Source organism: Artemia franciscana, chromosome 11, assembly GCF_032884065.1.
Source record: "Artemia franciscana chromosome 11, ASM3288406v1, whole genome shotgun sequence".
Lineage (NCBI taxonomy): Eukaryota > Metazoa > Arthropoda > Branchiopoda > Anostraca > Artemiidae > Artemia > Artemia franciscana.
The window spans coordinates 6,472,355-6,498,651 of NC_088873.1; the positions used below are offsets into that span (position 1 = coordinate 6,472,355).

Sequence of the window (26,297 nt, forward strand, 5' to 3'; positions counted from 1 at the left end):
GGAATGAGTCACAACATACCTATGTGTCCAAAGTTGAGAGCAGAAGAAGGCCTGGGCGTACGTAACTTCTTCTCTAGATGAGAGAGGGGGCAGCCGATTTTGTGATGAAGGGGCAGGAGGGGGCTGAAATTATATTGGCAGTTCACAAAACCTTACATTGCCAGCAAGTTCTATCATAACTGTGAAATCTTTATTAATAAGTAGTCACGGAAAATCACAAATGAGCTTCAGCATTAATGTTCTTGGATAAGAGCTAAACCTTTCCAAGACATTTTAGATAATTGCTTCTTGTTGGACTTTTATTCTGTCATTCTATCTGTTTATTTCCAGCTTTTTCACCCATCTACTTTTTATCAACTGCCTTTTCAGCCATCTACCCTTTTTTCAACTACTTTTTCAACCATCTACTTTATCAGCCATACATAGTGTAAATTTGAAGTTCTAGGGGGCAACTGCCCCCTTCCTTAAACCCATGGAAAAAGGGGAGGGTGGTTTTTCAGGAATAAAGGCCCGATGACCCCATTCTGTGGCCTCCAATCACTGGGGTCCTTGTCCCAAGGACTGCTGGAAGCATATCGCCCATGGACGCGCATTTTTAGACCGTTGAACCGTTCCAATTAAAATGGCTATGTTGAAATTTTGATCCAATGCTATGTATGCAAGTCAAAAGGAATATTGGCTTTCCTCCGGTCGGTTTCAACTTAAAAAAAAAGTGTTATAACTTTTGATTTGCAACTGAAACAGCCAGTTTCATCTATTTTATCCTTTAACTATATCTCTAAGAAAATATCTTTCTAGTCTATAAATATCAAACTAATATGTTATTCGGCACCATAGTCTTATCCCCTCTTGCCCTCCTTACACACCAATTTGAGTAGACGAAACAAATAATTATGTACAATTTAGTAGAGTAAGTCGAATTTGCCCTTTTCCTCTTTTATTCTAGCAAAGTCAGCTAAAAATTTCTTGTCGTTTTAGCGTTTATTAGGAAAATTCTGCTGATTCTCGTCTTTAACGTTCATGATTAAAAGTCAAAATGTGTTCCCGTGCAAAATCTAAAAAAGAAAAACTGGAAAAATGCGGATCCCGGTCACCTAGCTTTATCTAAGCGCAGAGATCAAGGTTGATACATAAGACCGTTTTATCAAGTCCCGTGAATGACTGGTTAGAATAGCTATCCTAAAATTTTGAGTGCTGCAGGGACACAAAGGGGATAGTGGCTGCTTTAAGTAGAAACATTTAGCCTAACCACAGCAAGGAATATCATGATGGGCTAACCATATTTCAGGCATAAATTCACTCAAGTGGAGTGCTTTAGCTGGTAAGGGCAGTGAAGTACCAGGGACAGTGCAAATGAAATTTGATTGATTGTGGGCTGTGGAGAGAGTTGTAGAGGTGAGTTGGTTACTCAAACTTATACAACCATATATGTCTTCGAAAATTAGGAAAGTCGAGAGCTCAATGCTTATTAAAAATGACCTATATATATATATAGGTCATTTTTAAACTTCATAGATTCCCTAAAAACTTCATAGATTTGAAACAACCTAAAAATTACTTTTAAAGAATCGAGGATTTCAGGTATAAATAGACCTAATATGTATGCCCAGAGAACAACAAGAGCTAAGAGCTCATATAGCACTTGTGACGAGGCATGAAGAGCTTAGAGCCAAGAGATCATATGGTATTAGCTCTAACAAAATTCTAGGAGTCAATAGATTGATTTAAAAGGAAAATAAGAGGCTTAATGCCGGTCAGGATTTAAGATAAGAGCTCTGAGTCACGATGTCCTTCTATATATCAAAATTCATTAAGATCAGATCACCCACTCGTATGTTATAAATACCTAATTTTTTCTAATTTTTCCTCTCCGTTTAGCCCCCCCAGATGGTCGAATCTGGGAAAAGGACCTTATCAAGTCAATTTGTGCAGCTCCCTGACACGCCTACCAATTTTCATCGTCCTAGCACGTCCAGAAGCACCAAAATCGCCAAATCACTGAACCCCTCCCCCCAACTCCCCCAAAGAGAGCGAATCCAGTACGGTGCCATCAATCACGTAACAAGGACATTTGCTTATTCTATCCACCAAGCTTCATCCCAATTCCTCCACTCAAAGTGTTTTCATATATTCGTAAGATAAAAATAGCCCAATTTTCACGTTTTCCAAGAATTCCGGTTTCCTCTCAAATCCCCCCGATGTCACAGGATCTGGTCGGAATTTAAAATTAGAGCTTTAAAGCACAAGATCCTTCTAAATATCAAATTTCATTAAGATCTGGTCACCCTTTCATAAGTTACAAATACATCAATTTTCCAAATTCCCCCCCCCCCAACTCCACCAAAGAGAGCAGATCCGGTCCGGTTATGTCAGTCACGTATCTTAGACAGGTTTTTATTCTTCCCATCCAGTTTCATCCTGATCTCACCGCTTTAAGTATTTTCAAAGATTTCCGGTACCCCCAACTGCCTCCCCAATTACGCTGGATCCGGTTGAGATTTAAAATAAGAGATCTGAGTTACGAGGTCCTTCTAAATATGAAATTTCATTAAGATCCGATAACTCCTTGGTTAGTTAAAAATACGTAATTTTTTCTAATTTTTCAGAATCACCCCCCCCCCCCAATAGAGCAGATCTTTTCCAATTATGTAAATCACGTATCTAAGACTTCTACTTATTTTTCCCACCAAGTTTTATCCCGATCCCTCCATTCCAATCATTTTAGGTTCCCCCACCCCAAACTCCCCCCAATGTCACCAGATCCGGTCGGGACTTAAAATAAGAGCTTTGAGACACGATATCCTTCTAAATATCAAATTTCACTGAGATCCGATCAACCGTTCGTAAGTTAAAAATACCTCATTTTTCTAATTTTTCAGAATTACCCCCCCCCCCCCAACTACCCCAAAGAGAGCGTATCCGTTCCGGTTATGTCAATCATGTATCTAGGACTTGTGTTTATTTTTCCCACCAAGTTTCATCCCGATCCCTCCACTCTAAGTGTTTCCCAAGTTTTAGAATTCCCCCTCCAATGTCACCAGATCCGGTATATAAAATAAGAGTTCTGAGACACGATATCCTTCTAAACATCAAATTTCATTGAGATCCGATCACCCGTTCTTAAGTTAAAAATACCAAATTTTTTCGTATTTTTCAGAATCAATCTCCCCCAACTACCCCAAAGAGAGCGGATCTGTTCCGGTTATGTCAAATCATGTATCTAGGACTTGTGCTTATTATTCCCACAAAGTTTTATCCCGATCCCTCCACTCTAAGTGTTTTCCAAGTTTTAGGTTTGCCGGGACCGACAGACCCACAGAATTTGCGATTGCTATGTCACTTGGCTAATACCAAGTGCCATAAAAAGCGTTGGTTTTGATGTCCATAGTACTTTAACCCTTCCTAGCGCTAAATCAAGAAAATCATAATCAACTGTTATGCCAATAGTATAAGGCTCAACTCTTTCTAACCCTAATCAAGGACAGCATAATGGGCAATAATACCAACGGCATTTCAGTTATAAATTCATCAAGTGGAAAGATCCTTAATGACCATGAACATGAGCTATACATTCATATGAAGCAAAAATAAGATGATTGCGAAATATGGTAAGAAAATTAGTGAAAATGAAATCATGACTAAAATTATCACGCAGCTAATTTTGATAACAAAATATATTTACCGCGGGGCTGCCCTTTACGACATTGAACCCGATTGAGTGACAACTTACAGAAACCGGCCTTCATCATAAATGATATTTATAAGAAATGATGCAAAAACGAGTTTTTACTTAGTTCGCCTCCTTTGGATTTCAAACCTACTAAAATACTAGTACAGCGTCCAGTTTGCCGCCAAAACTGTTATAGTCGTCGATAGTGAAAGTGGATAATAACACATTTGTATACTCACACACAATATGGTAAGAAAAAAAAAGAACCTTTATAAACAGATTCATCTTACATTGGATGCTTATCTGAGAAAGAAACTTATGAAACTTATGAAAAATGTACAACGTGAATATTTCTCAGTACTTTTGTTGATGGTTGTGATAAAAAGAGGCTTTCGAAAAAACATTTTATCTTTATTTTTCTGATACTATTTTTTTAAAGGGCAAATATTTAGTGGCTGGTCTCTGTAGAAGGAAATATGTGAAACAAATAAAATTAAAGCACTTCCTTAGGGTGTAAGATTAGATTTGGAAATTAAAGTTAAGAAGACTCAGGTGTTAAGACTAGAAATAAGTGAAGGTGAAAAGATGATGCTGGGTAATGAAAAGATGGATGAAGTGGAATGTTTCATTTACCTAGGGAGTATTATTGGTAAAGATGATGCATACTATTAAGATTTTGAAAGTAGGGTGTTTTTCCACATTTGAAAAAAAGTTTGGAAGAATAGGAGGATAAGTTTGCGAACCAATTTTAGAATATTGGAAGCTACAGCGACGACTGTGGTTAAGTATTGTTCTAAAGCATGGGCGCTCTGAAAAACGGAGGAGGATTTGCTAAATGTTTTCTGGAGAAATTGCCTACAAATTGTTTTTGGTACCCAACTGACTGACCATATTTCAAACAATAGACTGTAAGAAAAATATGGTTCAATTTTTCTTTCTATGGCTATAATGATGAAGGATGGGAGATTGCCAAAAGTTGTTCTTGTCGGGCAACTGTCTATGGACAAACGAAAAGCAGGTCGTCTCCAATTGAGGTGGGAGGATGTCATAGGGAAAGCTTTAAGAGAAATGGAAACTACTTGGGAGGGTGTAAAGAGGGATGCTTTGAATAGATTGGGGTTGGGGCCACAGTAAGTTGTTAGCAGCAGCACTAAAATAATCACGTTCCCTGATTCCAAATAATGGTAAAATTCTAGTTGATTGACTTTTGGCAATCTTGGAAAGGGGTTTAATTAGGAAAATGAAACTTTCAGGGATGAGTCTAAAGGCTAAAGTATGTCCCAGGAAGGTATTATGAAGTACACACCTTCACTCCTTCTCCCCCTAGAGGGCCCTGACCTTTGATGACCTTTAAAAATATGCGTGTTATAAAAGTGATACCTTGCAAAATGGATCTTCTGCTTGAATGAAGTACAACAAAATTAAGTCAGCTTCACAACTTTGCTCAATCTCAATTTATAAGGTTTTATAGATATGCAAATACATTTCCTAAATTTTGAAAAAAAAAAACATTGATATGGCTCAGAATTCTACTCAAATAACAGGAATTGCATTTTCAGAACTAAAGGCAGAGAAAAGGCAACCGGTAACTGAAAATTAAGGTATAATGTTGTTTGGTCAAAATTTCAATAGGTATAGACCTGTCCTGTAGGCAAATTTGAGGGCCCTCTAGAGGGAGAAGGAGTGAAGTTGGGTACTTCAAAATACCTTCCCGGGACATACTCTAGCCTTTAGACCCATCTCTGAAAGTTTCATTTTCCCAACCTAACCCCTTTTCAAGATAGCCAAAGGTCAATCAACTAGAATTTTACCCCAAATAATATACCCTGTATTTCTCCGTTAATTGAATGCCGTCATAGGAGAGAAGTTCTTTCTTGAAACGGGTTTTCCAGTCAACTCAATACAATCTAGTATATACGGGGAAAATCTGGAGACTGTATATAGGAACATGAGAAGACGGGGGGGGGGGGGTTGCATTGTCAGAAAAGCAACTAAGATATTTGGGAATAGCATACCATTAAAGGTACTAATCTATTAGACAGTAGGCCTACATAAAAAATGTGGATCTACAGGCACCGGGTTGTAACAACTGAGATGCTTGGGAGATGGCTATGATACATATGACTTGGGCTGTATATTTGTATATTAGCGGGGGTTGGGTGTTAAGTATAGTGGGCCTGCATGCAGAATGTAGGCTAACCTAACGTAACCTAAGTACCAACAAAATATTTAATTCGAATATAGCTATAATGTAGTTTTCCACTAAGCCGAAGCTAATTCTCTCCGAGTAGACATCCATAAACCGGTTATTGTCCGACTTTTAAATCAAATTCTCGAGTGCGTACTGGCTAACAGGTAAGTACCAAATTAAAGAACCCAAAAGTACTACTTTTTTTGTTCAGCGTGTTTCCTTCAGAAGTGGCCAATCACTAAACATTTACCTTTTCAAATAACCTCAAGTGACATACATGATAAAATGCGGTTAAATTATCGCCAGATTGAAGAGAGACTTCCGAAATAGAATATGCTTCATTAAATAAATATGATTTGCATGACCTTAACAAGGTTACAAAACCGCTTTAGGTCTAACTCCTTTTTGGCAAGGCTCTATTCTTTGCCAAGGAGTCTTCTGGTGGAGGGGGAGGTTATAGGTGTTGATTGTTGTGGTTAATTTCATGTATATATGAAACTATTCGTTGTTAACGAGCTTTTTCGTCAACTCCTTTGCTTGTCCTTTAGGCGGATTCTAGTTATTTTTGTTGTAATAAGATATGTTGCGTGGAAGTAAATGCTGCTATATTCTAAACCCTATTTCAAAAGAATCAACCAATAATTCCTTTAAAAAAATCATACACGGCCTAAATACCTTTCATTCAAGTAATGTTGTAAAATAATAAAAACGTTCAAATAATAAGCCAAAACGTTCTAAATCGTTACTTCCGGCTGTCTTTTTTCATCAGTTTTATTGTCTAAGATTACTATGGAGAAATAAGTCGAAAATAAATCGAAGAAATAAGGTAAACCCAGAGAGAAATAGTTCCATATGCGTAGTTCCATGGAAAAAATTTGCCTGTTTTCACGGGTTTTCGTCTGTGACGTACTTTCGTGCACCAAAGAACACTATTCCTTAACCGAATGTCAGAAAGAGGAGCAAAATAGCCCCACCTTCAAAAATCTGATTGGTTTTCTTGTCTTTCTGTGTGAAAATTTCAGCCAGTAAAAAAAGATCAGTTTTTGAGTCGCAATATTTTTTTTTCAGTCATAAAAGCGATATTTCGGAAACCTTTGAGTAAAGCTTGGCGCTATAAATAGAAAAAAACTAGTGTAAAATTCCCATTCTTCCGAGGAAAGTTCATGTTCTTCATTCTGAATTTAATAAGATACAAATTAATTAGACAGAATTATTTATGGACCAGGCTATAACTTATTCAAACATCTTTTGTGAAAGCTTGACCCTAACATGCTATTCGGTAGAAAATCTGAAATTTGTTGAAACTGACACTTTTCACTCCCCTCCCCCTCCGAAAAATGCTCTTATGAATCATCGGTACGTACGTATTATAGGAGAAACACTTAAGATCTGGTTTTCATTCCGGTTAGTTTGCAATGTATCGGGATACAAATTAATGTCTGACCATGGATAGTTATATTTTAATTAAATATTTAGTTGGTATTTTGGTTAGGTTATATTAAGTTTGTTTAGGTTACACGTTTAATATATTCTACGCTTTACCCACACCCCCCTAATGTGCAAATATATAGCCCAAATTTGTTTCTAAACAATTATATTTTATCTTAGGTATATTTCATTAGCATTAATGAAACTTCATTTCTCGAGTGTTTCTCGTATAATACTTATCGTCTTCACTTATCAGCAAGTTTGTGATATAGGAATAGAATTTGGAATCCCTCTAAGGATTCAATGCGCCCCATTTCTTCTGGGGGCTCTTCAAAAAATTCCCGCATCCCAAGAGAAATTAATAAAAATCAAGTATTTTTACGCCTGCAACCAATTTTGGGATTTTTCTAAGTTGCCTCATATACTGGGCATTTTTTAAACATGATAGTTTGCATTGGAAAACGAGCAACGATAGTTCAATCTGAAGTTACCCATACAATTTTTTTGGGAGGAGGGAGAGGGCAGACTCAAGGGACATACACACGCATGTTCATCTATTGCAGATGGCAAAATTCGTTAAAGTCCAAAAAAAGCTAATTAGTGACAGATTTTGGGAGTCGTGACATCTCTGGTACATGGATGTACGCAAAAACTTAGGGGGCTAGGCCCCATAGCCTAAATTTTCTTGGATTTCTGCGTACTTCTTATTCAAATTATAAGATAAAATAAGTGTTTTATTGCTCCATCCTGGTTGTTTTATTATTCTCCCCTCGAAAGTTCGTGCCTGCTCTGTGTAGGCAAAATTAACGAAGCGGGAGAGTCCACACACCTGACCGGGGTTGAACAACTGAACCTCTAAGTAAATTTATTATACCGTATTTACTGGGTATCCTAATCCTCCTTATTCATTAATAAAAATGAATCCAGTCAGGTAAAGAGAGATGGAACCATATTGTAAAGTGCACTGGGGACTGGATTTATCAAAAAGACTAAGAGCTTTTCATTAAAAAGCTCCCCGTATTGGCCGTTTTTAGCCTCTGGCAAGTTGGCAGTACTGGAATAAGTGTATGTATTTTTTTATTTTCTCAATAAATAAAGTCAATCAAGTCAAGTCAAAAAAAATTAAAGACAGCAATGGAACAGGGGTAAGAAATATACTCCCAAAATGGACTATTTCGTTCAAGAAGAAATCTACTCCTCCTCTTAAGGGTAACCCATGTGAGTAGAGCCACCATGAGAGGCACCAGCGAGTCCAGGGTTTCCTCAGTTGCGCCCTGTGTAGAATCCTCCTTATTGACCTTTTCTCAGATTCACAGTGACCTCCTCCGGGCCCTGTTTCCACCATCTTTTACCTCTGATCAGAATGATTATAATCTTCGCAATATGAAAAATAATATTCAAGTTCCTTTTACTCCAGGTGTAACGTCAGATTTTAATATTTAATGGCGAGTCATATTGTATGTAACAAGTTCCCTGAATCAGCTCGAAGGTGCCACTTGTTCGATTTGTTAAAAAAAAATAAATGGTTAAAAATTCTTTGGCTTCTTAAAAATTATTTTTATCTATTTGTTTATTTATTTTTCTTATATTTTATTGGAGTCTATTTAATCTACCTAATAAATTTTGTCTATCCAATCTATTAAGTTTTGTTTTCTATAGATTTTATTTTATTTATATTTTCTTTTCTTCTCCTTTTTGCTCTTCCCTCTGTGAGTAAGTGATTATTCTTTTTTTTCTTTGAGTAAGCGACTCGTTTGTCTTCCCCCTCCTATACAGGCCAAAGAGCCTTTGAGGGAATGGCAAAATTTAATATTGTATGTGTATCTCATGATGAATAAGTCTTATCTTAAGAAAAAAGTTATTTCTAAAAAAAAAAAAAAAAAAAAAAAAAAAAAAAAAAAAAAAAAAAAAAAAAAAAAAAAACCAGCAGCGCAGTTCATTCTCTCTTGTGGACTAAACGCTATAGTAAAAACAAATCTTAGTTCATTATAGTCAGAATATTTGCATTTATTCAATCCTCGGTTCACTTCGAACTTAACTCCATCCCACCCCCTCCTTCTAATGCCTGGATATAGTCCTAGGCCAGCGATTGAAAATCTTTACTGTCCAAAGCATAACCTTTTTACGTTTGTCAAAAATACAATGAAGAGCCGCAGTTAGGGCGTTATTATCCATAAAAATGTACCGTTCACTTTATAACCATAACTTTCAGTTTAAAATATCCATAAGTTATCAAACAAAGTGTAAACTATTGAATATAAGTCATGGAACAAGAAATATGTCATCTAATTTCAATACAATGTGGGTCAAGTTATCTTGTAATTTATATTGGGTCGGGAACTATATGCAGACCACGGTCTGTAAAATGTATGATTTTTGTCTTCTAGAAATGAAAAATCAGAATGTTAGATTTATGATACCAGAAAAGTGGAACTCGGGCAATTTTGATATGGAATAACATGTTCATTGGCACCCATAAGCTGACTTTTAGGGGGGAGGGCTTACTTGGTCTAATTGGTACTTCTAATGCAGTATAATAGAAATCTCAAAAATAAAATATAAGGTAGCATCATTCAGCCAGGGGAGGGGGCTAGCGCCCCCTGCTCCCCCTCTTGTGAGCGCTCATGAACATATTTCTATGAACTTTGAGAAACATTTATAAGCGGATTTCTGAAGTGTTTTAATCAGTCCCTTTCCTGTCTCAATTCAGTCAAGTTCTTGTCTTGTGTTTGTTTTCAAACCGTTGTATATGAATGAATGAATGACTGTATTAAAGCCATTTTTCAGGCCGTATACATACATATAGAACAACAAACAAACTGACTCAAACTTCGTCTAAACCTAAACCTAAGACGGCTAAACCTGACTCAAACTTCGTCCTCAAACTATCTTCTTCTCTTATTTTTTGACGGGCAAACTACTCGTGCAAATTCTTTCATAAGCTATTTGGTAGCACAAAAAGGTGTGGGAAAAGGTACGGGAGAAAAAAGCACAAAAGCACAAAAAGGCACGGGAGAGTACAGCAGCAATATTGCCCACGGATCAGCACACCGAATTTTCTCGGAAATCAGTCATCAACTAAACTTTAACATATGTTGGGATTAAAATCCGGATATGAGTTGTGTAGAGTACCTCCGATTTCCAGTTAGCCATGTTGACGGGTTCTTTAAGAGAGGTTTTAACGAGTTTATTCTTTTTCTACGGCTCAATTATATTACGGAACATGCAGAATCAGAATGACCAAGAGTTTCTCAACGGCCGCACTTTGATGACGAAAGAACCGCACGTGTCTCACGGGCAAAATGTTACCGGCTACTACCTTCGGCTAAATCCAGAAGTTTACTGATTTTTTATTTTTTATTAGTATTATTTGTTTATTGTTGTTCTTTGGTGTTATAAATCTACTTTTGATCAGAAAAAAACTAATACATACAACAAAACTGATGATGAGATGGAACCTGTGGTCAGTTTCACGCCATTCAGCTCTGGGTCTTTTCAAGGTGCACGCACTACGAAGCGCACACTCGGTAAGCAGGGCCACCAAGCGCCATGATCGAGAGCGGAGCAACCCCCTCCTCCTCCTCTGTACAAATCCTCAAATCGAAAAAAGTGAAAAAAATAGCTGTTTCTGGAATATGCATTCCGTTAATCCTGTTTTCTTAACTAATCGTTTATCATAAATATTGCCATTTGAATTTACAACCTGGATGTACATATGGTCGATCCTGCAAACTAGGTTTTACTGCCTCAATTCAAATCTGAATACCTAGTTATATTTTTTATATATTTCTATTTATATATTCAATTACAGTTACATTGTATTTTTTATTGATATTTAGGTATCAGTTAAGCAGATGTCAATTGCTTATTTGGTGATAGTCATAGCAGCCGTAGGGATTTGTCATCCCCTAGTCGACGAAACTAAGGAAAGACGGGTAGCAAAGGCCCAGGTAGCTGAAGACAGAACTTTGCTACTAGGCCTGATTGGATTGATAGCCTACTTACGGAATAGAAACCGAGACCAGAACGATTCTTTTGAAAATGGGGAATTTGGACCAGTTGGGCCACCTCAGTTCAATAGCTTCAATAGTGGATAATATGTAAACAAATTATGAATTTTATTTATGTTGATTTTTTTAATATATCTATTTTTTTAGATTTTGGCCTTCATTTAGGTAGTCAATACGATGATTTTCAAAGGTAACAGGTCAGAGTCTCAGTGTCTTGACCCGACTTTTTGTTAAAGCAATCTATTCCCTAGAACTACAAAACGTGTAAGCACAATGAAATACAAACATCAATAACAAGAAGAAAAATAGGGAATTCTTTTCGTAAAACAGTGAAAATCTAATTTGATTGAATATTTCGGCCCTATGTCCAAGGGCTCAGCAAAACATAAATATATAAAAGAAGAAAAACTTACAACAACATACGAACAATAAAACTAAAATAATTTTTTTTAAATCAGTCCCAGCATCCTTACTTCAGCAAATTTCAACCAGGACTAATAAATAAACTGAGATAAAACAAGGTAATTCATTGAAATGAAACAAGGATAATTAAAAGCAAGTTTTTAGTGCTAATCTTGCTTTTTTGGCAGCTAACCTCAAAGGTCTATTTATGACTGGTTCTGTGATAACATCTACTGTTTTTTTAAATATTTTGCAAGATTATTTTTAATTAAATTGGTGTATAAAGCATTTAGTGAATATTCCCATAATGAAATATTCAAGTATTTGTTTCGTTTGTGGCACGCGTATACATTCTGCACATCAATGAGGGCACACCACTAAGCATATTGTCTACTATAAATACGGTGTTATTTCTCGCCTATTGTTCTTCGGTGTCCTGATTCAAGTGCATGTGTATAGTGGTACCAATAAAGGTAGTGTTTTTTCCCTTTACTATAATATCCTTACTATAGGATTTTTTTGCTTTCGCCTCCCCCCATCAAGATTTATTTTCAAATCTTAACTATGAACTACACACAACCAACACTGTAGAGAAGTAAGACACGTTACGTTCATTTATGTAGATACCTTAGTGGAGGGGGAGGGGGCAGTATATTTTCCCTACTAAGTCGAACACACACACACACACACATATATATATATATATATATATATATATATATATATATATATATATATATATATATATATATCATATAATAGTCATAGATGTAGCTTGAGGATTTTAAGATTTTGAAAATACCTTCTTTGAGGACTTCTGCTTATTTTTTTTCCATGGAAAATAAAAATAGGTAGAAACTACGCGAAGAACAGTGTGAGAGGGAAGGACTAAATGCATACTGTTTACGCTGCGTTAAAAGTTCTAATGCCTTTTTAAGTGACAAAAAAGATTGGAGGGAACTAGATCCCCTCCCACGCTCATTTTCTCCTAAGTCTTCCCGTCAAAATTTTGAGATAGCCATTTTGTTCAGCACAGTCGAAAGTCTAATAACTGTGTTTTTTAGGATGACTGGACTCCCCACAGCCCCCGGGGAAAGTGGTACAAACTATGAACTTCGCCCATTGTTTACATATAGTATTGACTATTGGGAAGTATACAGATACCTTTCGGGGGGGGGGGGGTCCCATAGAAGAGAAGTTTGATTTCACGGGATTATTTAAAAAACATAAGATATTAAATAAAAAAAGACACGTTTCTTCAAATAAAAGTAAAAGTTAAATTCGTTTTAAGTTAAAACTTAAAACGAATAGAAATTATTATGACTATAAGGGGAGTTGCCCCGTTCTTTACATTACTTTTTTTTAACTTTTAAAAAGCTTATTGTTCTAATTAGACACTCTTAAACAATTATTCATTCTTAAATAATTGGAACAAAGAGTCAAACTTTAACGTAGAGAGCGAGGTATTGCGTGAAGACCGTAAATTTCATCTGATTTTTGCAAATTGAAAGTCCCCCCCAAAAATTAATTATTTGCCAAAATGAAACTGATGCTTTCTTGTCAATTCCAATAATGCAGGGATTATCCCCTTATTTTCATATAATTCAGTCTCTTGTAAGATTGGCCCTTTTAGTCTCTATTCAAGGCACGTAGGAAGATTTTTTTCCAAGGGGGTGGGCAATAATAAAAAACAAAGGTGGTGAAAGAAGGGCGGTGAGTTGGATATTCCCTTACTAAAATCTACATTTCATTAAAATTTCAACCCAATCGAAAGTACTTTTTAGGTAAAAAAAAAATTCAAGTCTCCTTTCTGTAGAATAAAAATATAAAAAACAACTTTTTTCTACTAAAAGTACGGAGCGACATTAAAACTTAAAGCGAACGGAAATCGGTTCCGTATATGAAAGGGGCTATCGTCTCCAAACGCCTCGCTCTTTACGCTAAAGTTTTTTATTGTTTAAAAAAATAGAGCTGCGAGAAAGAGTCAAACTCTTTCTCTAGGATATTCTAGGACCACTGGGTTTACACGATCGCCCCTGGAAAAAACAAATAAACAAATAAACACGCATCCATGATCTTTCTTTTGGCAAAAAATACGAAGTCCCACGTGTTTGCAGCTAAGAGCTTGAAACCTATACAGTAGGGTTCTCTGATATGCTGAATCTAATGGTGCGATTTTCATTAAGATCACTCGACTTTTTGGGGGTGTTTTTCCCTTTTTTCGAAAATCAGAAAAATTTTCTCAGCCTTGTAATCTTTGATGGGTAAGACTAAACTAATGAAATTTATATATTCGAAATCAGTATAAAAAGCCAATTCTTTTAATATACCTATTGGTACCAAAATCCTTTTTTCTTTTTTTTAAACCGTTTTTTTTTTACAGTTTCGGTTACTAATGAGCCGGGTCGCTCCTTACTTACAGTTCGTGTAAGGAACTGTTTTAACCACAATTTTCTCAGATTTTTCTTTTGGTTATTATTAAGTACATAAGGAAGTTGCCCCCTCCTCAGTACCTTGCTCTTAACGCTAGAATGATTATGAATTTTCAAAAAGCTTATTACTCTAATCAAACGGTCCTTGTGTGTCAGAAGTCATTTTTAAACAATTTGTTCGAGGAACAAAAAGTCAAACAATATCGTAAAGAGTGAGGTACTGAGAAGGGGGTAACCACCTCATATACATAATAATTTCTGTTCGATTCCAGTTTTATTGTTGTTCTTAATTTTCAGTTGCAAAAAATTGTTTTTTTTATTATTTAAAAGCAACCACAAGCAGAAAACGTACAATATCTTTGGTTTATTATCACATAAAAATCTTAGTTAAGAAGCTGTTCAACATAACATTAAATGCAAAGTATCGGTCGAAAAATAACAAATAACAAAAAATTGTTTTTTTTTTATTATTTAAAAGCAACCACGAGCAGAAAACGTACAATATCTTTGGTTTATTATCACATAAAAATCTCAGTTCAGAAGCTGTTCAACATAACATTAAATGCAAAGTATCGGTCGCAAAATAACACAAGCAAATTATTGTTTATACCAGCCATTATTTAACAAAATTATAACTTGAGCGTAAAGAGCCACGTACTGACGAGGGGAAGAAACTGCCTCATACACGTAATATGGGGGTTCGCCCCCTTGTCAATACTCGCTCGAAGGGAAATTATAGTTGTAGTTCCCCATTTCGTGACCAAACTGATTTAAGGGCAGTTAGACTATCCCTCCCTCCTTTGCTCCTTTTTTTACTAAATTTATCAGACCAAAATTTTGAGACAGCCGTTTTGATCAGCATAGTTGAAAGGTCAATTACCCTACCTCTGGGGATGACACGACCCTGCAAGTCTCTGGAGAAAATGGTTATAAGTTATGAAATTTGTCTTGTGTTTGCATACAGTATTTGTTATTGGGAAGTAGTATTGTTATTCGCGAGAAACTTTCCATTGAGACATTGGGAGAGGAGAATTTCCAGGAAAAATTTTTCACGAAGGAAAGATTTTCGGCACGTTTTGAAAAACGGTTAGAAATTAAAGAAAAAAACAACTTTTTTCAAAAGAAAGTAGGCTAAAAATAATTATCGAGGCAGAATTGTCAGCAAGAAGTTTTTTGGGAAATTTTCAGCAGGGGTAGAATTATCTGTGGGATGGGGGATCTTACGCGAGAGAAGTTTTCCGTGGAGGAAATTTTCTTGGGGGTTTTCCATGGACTGAAAAGGTGGATCTTTTGGCATTATTTGAAAAAGATTAGAAATTAAATAAAAAATAAATTTTTTCAACTAAAACTAAACAGCAATATTAAAACCTAAAACGAAGAGAAATTATTCCGTGTATAAGGGCAAATCCCCCTCCTCAATACCTTGCTTCTTATGATAATTTTTAATTTTTGTCCCAATTATTTAAGAACAACTCCTGAAACGCAAGAGCCGTCTTATTAGAGTAAGGAGATTTTTAAAATACCAAAAGAAACTTTAGCGTGAAGAGAAAGGTATTGATACCCCTTATTATACCCCTCTTATACAGAACAATTTCTGTTCTTTCAAGTTTTAGTGTTGCTCCTTACTTTCAGTTGAAAAAATTTCTTCATTTACCACTGGAAGGCTGAAACAATTCTCAGGTGGAAATATTGACATGTTGCCGATTTAAATAGCCAAAAATAGTCAGTAGCTTATTTTTCCTGAGCAATTCCAAATCAGAGTTTTTGCAATATTTGTTCCTCCAATAGGAGTTTTTCTGTATTTTACTATTTTTGTTATTGAATTGTTTTGTTATTGAACTGTACTGTTGAACTGCTTTGTTAATCTGAGCAAACAAAAAAACATGATAAAAATTATTGAAATCGATACGTCGATTATCAAATATCGAAAGCAAAAATATCGATACACCGTTTAATCATATTATCGTCCAACAATAGGAATAGGTACAATCATCAGAATATATATTGATGTTAATAGCAAAGTAATGTTTAAGAAAAAAAACAGAAATAGAAATGCAAGTTTTTATGCTATTTTAGATCGCCATAAAGCAATAACACAAGAAAAATTCCAATTTAAAACGTTATATCAAGTAAAGCATTGCCATCTACTGAATTCTTAGATATGAGTTATGAATGGAATCAATTGTCTTTGTTCAGGAACTGATGTGAAAAATAACAATATAGAAAACATATTTGAGTTTGTATATCCATCTATATTTAAGATCAAGCTATGAAATTATACGTCGGGATGGGTTTTATTATCAGATATGCTCAAAGCAATATAATGCTTTAACTCTAAAAGTTCAGAGGTAAAACCACAAAGGAACAATATAAGAAAAATTAGTAATTTTAAAATGGTGCTGCATATACAAAAGTGTCATCTATTCAACTCCAAGACTCGAGTAAAGATTGAACCTTGATGCCGCTGTTGCAAAAGTGGGTAAAAAAATGATATAAAATTAGGTTGTGTTCCGTGTATCTGACAATTTACACAGGAGAGATGACCTAGGACATCAGTCCCTGAAATTCTCAGGATTTATCTTTGATACATTTTGCCATCCTGACAAAATTTCAGACACCATACATCTTTCTAAAGCTTCAGGTTATTAATTAAGAATCTCTGGATAACCAAAACCACACAATTAGTAGAAGTAATTAACAAAGTACCATGATGAATTACCAATTTACCTAATTAAAACAAATAACATAATAAAAAATTCTGGAGGTTTATTTATTCACTGCTTTTCATTTTCTTCCTGCATAATCTTTTTCTCCTGCCAAAGTTTTGAAGATTTTCTGGATCACTTAGTTAAAAAAAAAAAAAAAAAAAAAAAAAAAAAAAAAAAAAAAAAAAAATCAAAAAAAAAAAAATCAACGTTTATAGCAAATGTAGCAGTAGGCATATTAGCTATACAATTGTATGACAAATTATGATTGAATCTTGACGTCGTGATTTGCAATGGTATAGAAGTGATCTATTCCTATACCAAAAGTCTCTTTACAATTCCTGCTGCCATGCAATCCATATTTCAAAGGGGTTAGAAAACCAAAAACATAAGTTATTTACAAACCACAAACATGAACTGATGGACTCATCTACAGAAATTTGAAAAATAAAAAGTCTTCTTAAGAAAAGAATTATACTTGATCTTAAAACATTCAAGAAATTAACAATTGTAAAGAGTTGATTTTAGCCATTGATTTTTTTTTTCTCTTGAATGTTTCTATAGATGGCACACTTAACTGGAACCCAGAGAATGTACAAACCCAGCATACTTGACCTTTAAACTTGAAAATATAAAATCAAGATAATATATTAGTTTTTTTGAAATGATCAGAAGCATGAGTTATTCTTGTTTACTTTTGTTAGACAAAGTAGCATAACAAAAACATTTCAATTAGGTATTAATACTTTTCCACATAACCCCCTTTCCAGAAGCATATTTGGAACACTAGTTCACCACATGACAGATTACCAGGTAGAGGCAAGAATACATATATTTATTCTCGAGAGTAGGTAGGCCTACTTGTTAAAAAAGAAGAAGAAAAAGAGTGAATAAATCAAACATATACATGAGAAATCAGAAGAGAAAATTTTGATATTTTTCCTGATGGGGGGGGGGGGCTCCCAAGCCGGAAAAAGCCTCCATTCAGACTTGCTATGCTGTTCAGGGGCAACAGCCTGTAATCAGTCGGCTAGTTTTTGTGTTTTTATCTTTGAACCTTTCCTTTACATCAGTACATAAAACTTGGTTATTTCCATTTAATTTCTGTTCATTTTTTATTTACTGTTCTAATAATGTTCACAAATATCTAAATAAAAATAACAGAGAAAAAAATTATTGTGAAATGATAGCTTAGTCAGTTGATTCAATGCTCTCAGCCAAATAGCATTGATTTTGTGCAAGCACATTGAAATATAAATGAATTATACACCTGTTGACATTATAAACTAATTGCTATTAATGTGATTGTCTCCTCTGCTGGTATTTGCAAATTTGTTCAAACAACTTAAATGGGGAAAACTAAGAAAAGACATATGGATTTAGAATCCACTGATAGTGCAACAATACATGAATCAGTTCAAAGCCTCTCAATGTCTGTTCTTTGTATAAAAAAAGACAATTTTAAGACATTTACAAAATGTGCCATTTTATATACCATCCTAACAAACAATACTAGTAATTCAATATCTCTAACAATTATATCTTTGATATCTAACAGAAAATTATTGATATGATGAGTCTCATTTCATTTATTAATTACCCATATGACTTCCAAATATCTACCCAGAGATAAAGTACAAATAGCTAGACAAACATCTCCTTTCTTGAAAGCCTCCCAATATCCAACACAATACGCCATCCTAACAAACAATACTAGTAATTTGATATCTCTAACAATTATATCTTTGATATCTAGCGGAAAATTTTTGATATGATAAGTCTCATTTCATTTATTAATTACCCATATGACTTCCAAATATCTACCCAGAGATAAAGTACAAATAGCTAGACAAACATCTGTAGGAAAGTCCTTTCTTGAAAGCCTCCCAATCCAACACAATACGCCATCCTAAGAAACAATACTAGTAATTTGATATCTCTAACAATTATATCTTTGATATCTAGCAGAAAATTTTTGATATGATAAGTCTCATTTCATTTATTAATTACCCATATGACTTCCAAATATCTATCCAGAGGTAAAGTACAAATAGCTAGACAAACATCTGTAGGAATGTCCTTTCTTGAAAGCCTCCCAATATCCAACACAATACACCATCCTAACAAACAATACTAGTAATTTGATACCTCTAACAATTATATCTTTGATATCTAGCAGAAAATTTTTGATATGATAAGTCTCATTTCATTTATTAATTACCCATATGACTTCCAAATATCTACCCAGAGATAAAGTACAAATAGTTAGACATAATGCCATCCTAACAAACAATACTAGTAATTCAATATCTCTAACAATTATATCTTTGATATCTAGCAGAAAATTTTTGATGCAATGAGTCTCATTTCATTTATTAATTACCCATATGACTTTCAAATATCTATCAAGAGATAAAGTACAAATAGCTAGACAAACATCTGTAGGAAAGTCCTTTCTTGAAAGCCTCCCAATGAATATCCAACAGATATTATCAATTGTAAAGAGTTGTGACAAGCATTGTGAAGCATTGACAAGTCAATTGTGACAAGCATTCAAGCAAAAATACAAGGACTAAGAAGTGAAATGTCAGAAATCAGAGGAGAGATAAATATTCTATCATCATATTATTTACTTACCAATAAAAGGGAACATACCACTTGATGCCATTTTTTAAGCTCTTGAAAATATAATAATTGCTTCTATTATAAATTAAAATTTAAACACTTTTTGACCTAACCTAACCTTATTATAAACAATTTTGTCACTGAGAAAATGTAGTAGCCTATCATTTTGTTGAAAACAACCAAAATTTGTCAGTAAAGTGATTTGTGCTATGTACAAGAATAATACTACTGTGGTTAAGGTAGGAAATGAGGTTAGCAACTGTTTTTGTGTTAAATCAGGAGTTAAGCAGGGTTGTGTTCTTTCCCCCTTTATATGGATCATATTCATGGACTTTGTCTTAAGGAGCATATGGAATCAAATGGGGAGGAAAATGCTCCCAGACTTAGATTATGCTGATGATTTAAGCATATTAGATGAAAGTGTGAGCAAAATGAATGAAACTTCAGAGGTTTTGGGAGTACAGGGTGCTAGAATAGGTTTGAATAGCCTATTACTGTATAATAAAATAAATGAAAGAATGACAAAAGAAAGGTTGAGATGGTTGGGCTACATTCTGTGGATGAAAGATGACAGATTGCCTGAAATTGTCCAACTGTCTGGGGTTACATGGAAAGCAGGTTGTCCTTGTCTGAGTTGGGAGGATGTCATAAATAAAAATTTAAAGGAAATGGGAACTTCTTGGGAGGGTGTAAAGAGGAAGGCCTTGAATAGATTATGTTGGAGGAGGAGTGTGCATAGTAACTGGAATTTTACCAGAAAAGGCAACTAGTAACTGAAAATTAAGGTAAAATGTTGTTTTAGGAAAATTCTACTTAATTGGCTTGTTGCTATCTCAGAAAGGGTTTAGGTTAGGAAAATGAAACTTCCAGGGATGGGTCTACAGGCTAAAGTATGTCCCAAGAAGGTATTTTAAAGTACCTACCTCCACTTCTTCTCCCTATAGAGGGCCCTGAAATTTGCCTACATGACAGGTCTATACCTATTGAAATTTTGACAAAACAACATTTTACCTTAATTTTCAGTTACTAGTTGCCTTTTCTTTGCCTTTCTGAGATAGCAAGAAGTCAATTAACTAGAATTTTACCCTTATATTCACATAAAAAATAAAAAAGGCATCAAGTGGTATGTTCACTTTATTGGTAAGTCAATTAAATGAACTGCAATATTTTTACCAAAGCTATTACATTATAGGGAGCATATAATGAAGAATTTAATGGTACTACCTTATTTTCAGTTAGGCTAGTTATTTAGCCTAGTGGTAGGCCTAATATAAAAATTGTTCTTGGTGTTCTTGCAATTCTTCTTCTGGGAGTTTTCTATTGTACAAATTTACCATTTTCCAACTACTGGGTATCCTAACTGCAATCCCTACACTAGTAGGCTAGTTTATAATCAAAATACAAACATAGGATAGCTTGGGTTACAATTGCAAACAAAGCCCATTAGAACCTACCTCACATAATGATATCCTTCAATATTTCTCAAAGCCTCTTTGTAAAGCTTCAGTACCCTCTGAGAGTGGTTTAATACCCTTGTTTGAAGATGAGACATTTGGATTCAAAATTTACTTCTTGGCTTTTTTTATTTTCTATTCTAGTTTTCTTTTACATGCGGCAGATGGCAGCTGTTAAACGCTCAGAATTTTTACAATAGATGGCAGCCTTTTTGCAAGAAGGTATGCTAACACGAATGCTATAGATTCAGTCTACGTTACAACTGATAATGATTGTACTTAAATTTTATGAAAATCGTTTTTAATTCTCCCCTGGAGATTTTACTCAAATTTCACTTATTTGCTAATAAATCTAAATTCAGTCTTCCTATTAAGTTATAGTTCAATTTCTGGCAAGAAAATAATTGGTTTATTATTAAGGCCGTGATTAAGTGAACTTGAAAACATCGAAGCTTAAAATTGAAGTTAGGGTAGCCTTCTGTCTCTCAATTTGAAATAGCAGGTTAATTATACCAGCTTGTCAATTTGGTCTCTAGTTCGATCTGAAACGATTCTTTCTGGCAAGAAACTTGTAAAATTTTCAGCTAGCTGAAAATATTCTATGGGACTGTTCAAAAATAGAAAAATACATCGAAAAATGGTTGCAATAATTTTATAGGTTATTGTCTTCTGCTCATGATAGTACCGATTTTGTTCTAAAAACAATATTCTTCATTTCTAAGCAATTTTAAGCATTTCTAAGCATTAGAGAAAATAGAGCAAAATCCTAGCAAACATTTTGTAACATTTTCAAGAAGCTATGACCTGATATTAAAAGCGGTATATTCCGCCAGTGAATACTTGAGCACTTTTTAAACATAAATTTTGGATTTTAACATGGGATTTTCGACTTCTATTAGTTCACTTAATCACGGCCTTAAGATTGCATTTTATGATTTTAGAGAAAATCTTATTGTTCTTACGTATATCAAGACTGTATACTATTTTTTGTTGGCAATGAACTTCCGTGTAACAACTCATCGTGTGAACTTTATTTCTTGGTGTATAGTTCGTTGTCGGACGTAGAAGACGTCATGCCTTCTTGTTTACTTTTTGTGAAATTTTACGACATGGCATTATAGACACTGAAATCAAAAATCTTTTAAACGTAAAAAATAAAGAGCGTCAGTTAAAAATTCTGGATTTCTGGTGTTACTTCCCAAAAACCTTTAAGATAATCACAATTTTGCTTAAGTTGTTGATAGGACAATGTACAGTTCTGTCAGTATTCAAAGTTGTTTTATTTCTAAAAAATATAAAACAAATTTTCCGATTAAAATAAGAAGCAACATTAAAATTTAAAATGAACTGATGCAAACCTAAATATGAAGGGGCGGTTCTTTCCCTTGCTCTTTTGCAAATGTCATAATAAGCTTTAAAAGTACTTCTCATTCAAATTCAACGTCCCTTGTTTTTGAGAAGTCTTTCTTAAAGAATTATGACAAAAAGTGTAGCTTTACCATAACGAGCTAGAGTTGAGGGAAATAGCCCCCCTCATATATGAAATTACTTCAGTTCGGTTTAGGTTTTAATCATACTCCTTACTTTTCAGCCGACAAAAACCATTTTTCACTTACTTTCACTTTTCACTTACATTTTTCACTTTTACTTTCTATCCATTTCTCAGATTATACCAGAAAATGCCATATGCTCCCTAGAAACATTCCTCCCAACAGAAATTTCTCTCTATGAAAATAATCCCCCCCCCCAAAAGATAAACTGTATACTTCCTAAGGCTGTATCCAAAAATTTCACTTCATGCGATGTCCATAAATGTGAACAGGCCTTACAAATAAAATTAGAGGAAAATTCTGCTTGGTCAGATTATAAAACTTTGGAAATTGACACAATAATGACGCTTGTACGTCTTTACAACAAGTTCTCTTTATATTTTATGTTTAGAGAAAAAAATTTCCTTCAGGTCAAGGGCTTACCCATGGGCACTGTTTTAACTCTTTTTTTGGCAAATTTTTACATGGACGTCATAGAACAGTCTGCTTTGAATAGTTTCCCCTTAAAACTCTCTCTCTGGTTTCGTTTCGTTGATGATATTCTTGCTGTTTGGGAACATGGTCAGGACTCTCTAAAAGATTTTTTGGCACATTTGAATTCTTTTAATTCGAATCTTCAATTAACAATAGAACTGGAAGATTCAGGAAAGCTCCCTTTCTTCAATGTTTTAATTATAAAAAACAATCCTAGCCTTGAATTTTCTATATATAGAAACCCAAACCATAATGATCGGCATCTACATTTCTCGTCATATCACCCTCCTTGTGTAAAAAGAGGGGTAGTAATTTCTTTAGTCGACAGGGCTCTAAAAATATGTTCACGTAATCATGTAAAATCCGATTTAGATTATGTTAAAGATATTCTATTCTGCAATGGCTACCCAATCAATCTCATTGAAAATATAATAGATAGACGATTAAAAAAGGTAAAACAGGAAATTAGGAAGCCCGTCCCCCTTGATTCAGTTACACTGGCAATTGAAAAAAAAACTTTCACTACATTACCATACGTCTAGAAACTCAGCGACAAACTTTGAAAAATTAAAAAAAAAACCATAATCTCTCTGTTTCTTTCAAAACTGAACAAAAAGTTGAACATTTTTTCAACTTGGGAAAGGATAAAACGGACCCTATACTAGGTAGTGGTGCCTACAGAGTCCCGTGTTCACGTGGAAAATTTTACATTGGCAGGAACCATCAACGACTAGCGGAGCGATTACATGAACACAAAATTTCAATAGATAAGTCCCAGAAATTGGAAAATAAAAATGATAACTTTGATTCAGCTCTGGCCCAGCATATATACGAAAATCCTGACCATTTAGTTCTTTTTGAAGAGGCAACTTTAATATTTACCGTAAATGGCTTACCACGATCTTTTAAAGAAGCAATTGAAATAAAAAAAAAAACATATAAATAGAAATTTGGCTATAAATAGAGATACGGGAGATATTTCCTTAAGCCCAAATTATAACAATTTAATATTAAAAGACTCTATGAATATTTTCACCCACTCTAATTTAAGACAACCTGTCCGCATATCTAATGAAAATCGAAATTGTAGACAGGCGAAATCTGTTGCAAGGCAAAGGATACTTATTCAATCTAATTGGTAACTTCTCTTTCATTGATTTCAAGTTGGTTTTTGTAGTTTGATTCAGTGTCTTTTTTCCTCTCGTACAGTTCACTTAAGAAGGTTAGATTTGGTTGGTTTTTCTTCTTTGTTTTCTTTTTCCTCTTTCTTATTTTTGAGCACTGAAGACGATTTGGCTGAGGTCCTTGTCGAAATATTTGCTTGTTTTTCATATTTTGCTACTGGCTGATGAAATCCTTGTTTTTCACCTATTTGATTTTTCTCTTTTCATTTATTATTTCCTTGCTTTGTTTTCGTACGTCAATTTTTTATTTTTTTGCAGAGGAGGGGGGGGGGGGGGGAATTAAACAAAACTCAGAAAACGCATAAAAAATTGGTCTATATTCATTTTTGTTACAATTTTTGAGTAAAGAAAACAATTTTTTCTGGGGGGAGGGGTGGGAGGTCAAAACTCCTAGCCCCCCTCCCTGGATACGGCCTTGATACTTACCAATAAAAATTACTATATACATTTTATGGGCAAACTGCACAACTTACAGCCCTTCCCTTAGAGACGGGGAACGTTTTATCTCCAAAGGCAAAGTAGTCGGATCTTTTAACTATGCCGAATCAAATGGGCATCTCAAAATTTTCATTGTTTGTGGATTGATTTGAGGGAAGAGGGGTCATGGGAGGGGCCTAGATTCCCTCCATTTTCTTGGTCATTTAAAAAGGCCACTGGAACATTTAATGACCCTCTCTTGTTCTTCTAGGACCATTGGCTTGGTAAGATCGGTATCGAAAAAAACTAAAAAAAAAACAAAAAACATTCCTGATCTTATTCTTCTGACAAAAAAAAACAAACAAATACAAAATCCCGCATTTTTGTAGACACTAGCTTTAAACCTCTATAAAAGAGTTCTCTAATATGCTGGATCCATTAATGTTTCTCCGTACTTTCAAGAAGATCCCTCTTTCAAAAACAAGGGTGTTTCCCCTCTTGTTTTGAAATTCAGGCAAACTTTTTCAGGCTCGTAGTTTTTGAGGAGTATCATAAAACTTAATTCATTCTAAAAATTTGGAATCAGCATAAAGAGAAAATTCTTTGCACATATCTAGTGTGGTCAAAATCTGTTTTTAGAGTTTTGGCTACTATTCTGCCGAGGTGCTCCTTATATTACACTTCTTTACTACAAGCACTTGATATTGGAAAAAAAAACTGGTGACCCACCAGACAAATATAAAAAATTACTGAAGAACTTGCAAACAGCCTAAGCGTTGTTGTTATTCGTATGAATCAAAAGCATAAACTGTAAATGCCATTTCCATTTAAATATTCAAGAAGATTTGGACATAAAGTAAGGTGACTAGCTGTGGCAGTAAATGGTTATTCAAATATTTTGATCGGACGATTTTGGAGAAAACAAGGGGCATGGGAGGAGGGCTAGTTGCCTTCCAATATTTTTGGTAAGTTATAAGGAGCACTAAAACGAATTATTTCTGTTCAATAAACCCTCTCCCGATGTTTTAGGACAATTGGTTCAATATTATGACCCCCTGAGGAAACAAGATTAAAAACAAATTAATTCACATCCGTAAATTTTCTTCTTACGCAATCTTATCCAGTGATAGGCGTTGGTGGGAGGGGGTCTGGCTACCCTCAAATCAATTTTGACTATTAAAAGGAAACTATAACGTTCAATTTACAATCAAATAAACCTCCTCTAAAATTTATACAACCCCCTTTCTTAAGAGCCTTGTATCCCCCGGGGGCAAAACTTACAACCCTTGTTCAGGCTCTGGGAATTTCTTTCAACTTTGAAGGCTTTCTTCTGCGATCTTTGGAATCTTTCGAATAAAATGGCTGTTGAAAAATTTTCTTTGGATGAATTTTAGGAAACAAGAAGAAAGGGGGGGGGGACTAGTTACCAACTTATCACATTTGACTTTAAAAAGAGAACTATAGCTTTTGATTAGCAATTGAATGAGCCCCCTTGTGAAGTTTACACAACCACACCTTGCATAAAACACTTATAGTTAGCAATGGCTAACTAGCATAACTTATAGCCGTTGTCCCGAGAGCTGTTGGGGATTGTCGTCACGAAAGAAATAATCGCTGGAGTTATTACCTGTATGTAACAAAACGAATACCTAAAATTTTTTACTGGATATGTTTGGGGAAATGGCAGGCATTGGGGGGATTGGTTGCCCTAAAATCACTTTGACTCTTAAAAAGGGCAATAAAACTTTAAATTTC

General features: G+C 34.7%; 1 protein-coding gene and 1 long non-coding RNA gene across 2 annotated transcripts in view; one reads left to right on the forward strand and one right to left on the reverse strand.

Annotated features, from left to right (window-relative positions):
• Positions 1-21,095, reverse strand: part of LOC136032736 (NADH dehydrogenase [ubiquinone] 1 beta subcomplex subunit 9-like) — a 36,337-nt gene extending 15,242 nt beyond the window's left edge. Inside the window, exon 1 of the mRNA XM_065713064.1 lies at positions 20,918-21,095. Within this exon, the coding sequence (XP_065569136.1) occupies positions 20,918-21,015 (98 nt within the window). The 5' untranslated portion in view covers positions 21,016-21,095. The remainder of the gene's footprint in view (positions 1-20,917) is intronic.
• Positions 3,800-11,447, forward strand: LOC136032737 (uncharacterized). Its single transcript, XR_010618772.1, has 2 exons — positions 3,800-3,919; positions 11,129-11,447. It is a non-coding gene; the product is annotated as an uncharacterized LOC136032737 (long non-coding RNA).
• Positions 21,096-26,297: the final 5,202 nt, after the last annotated feature.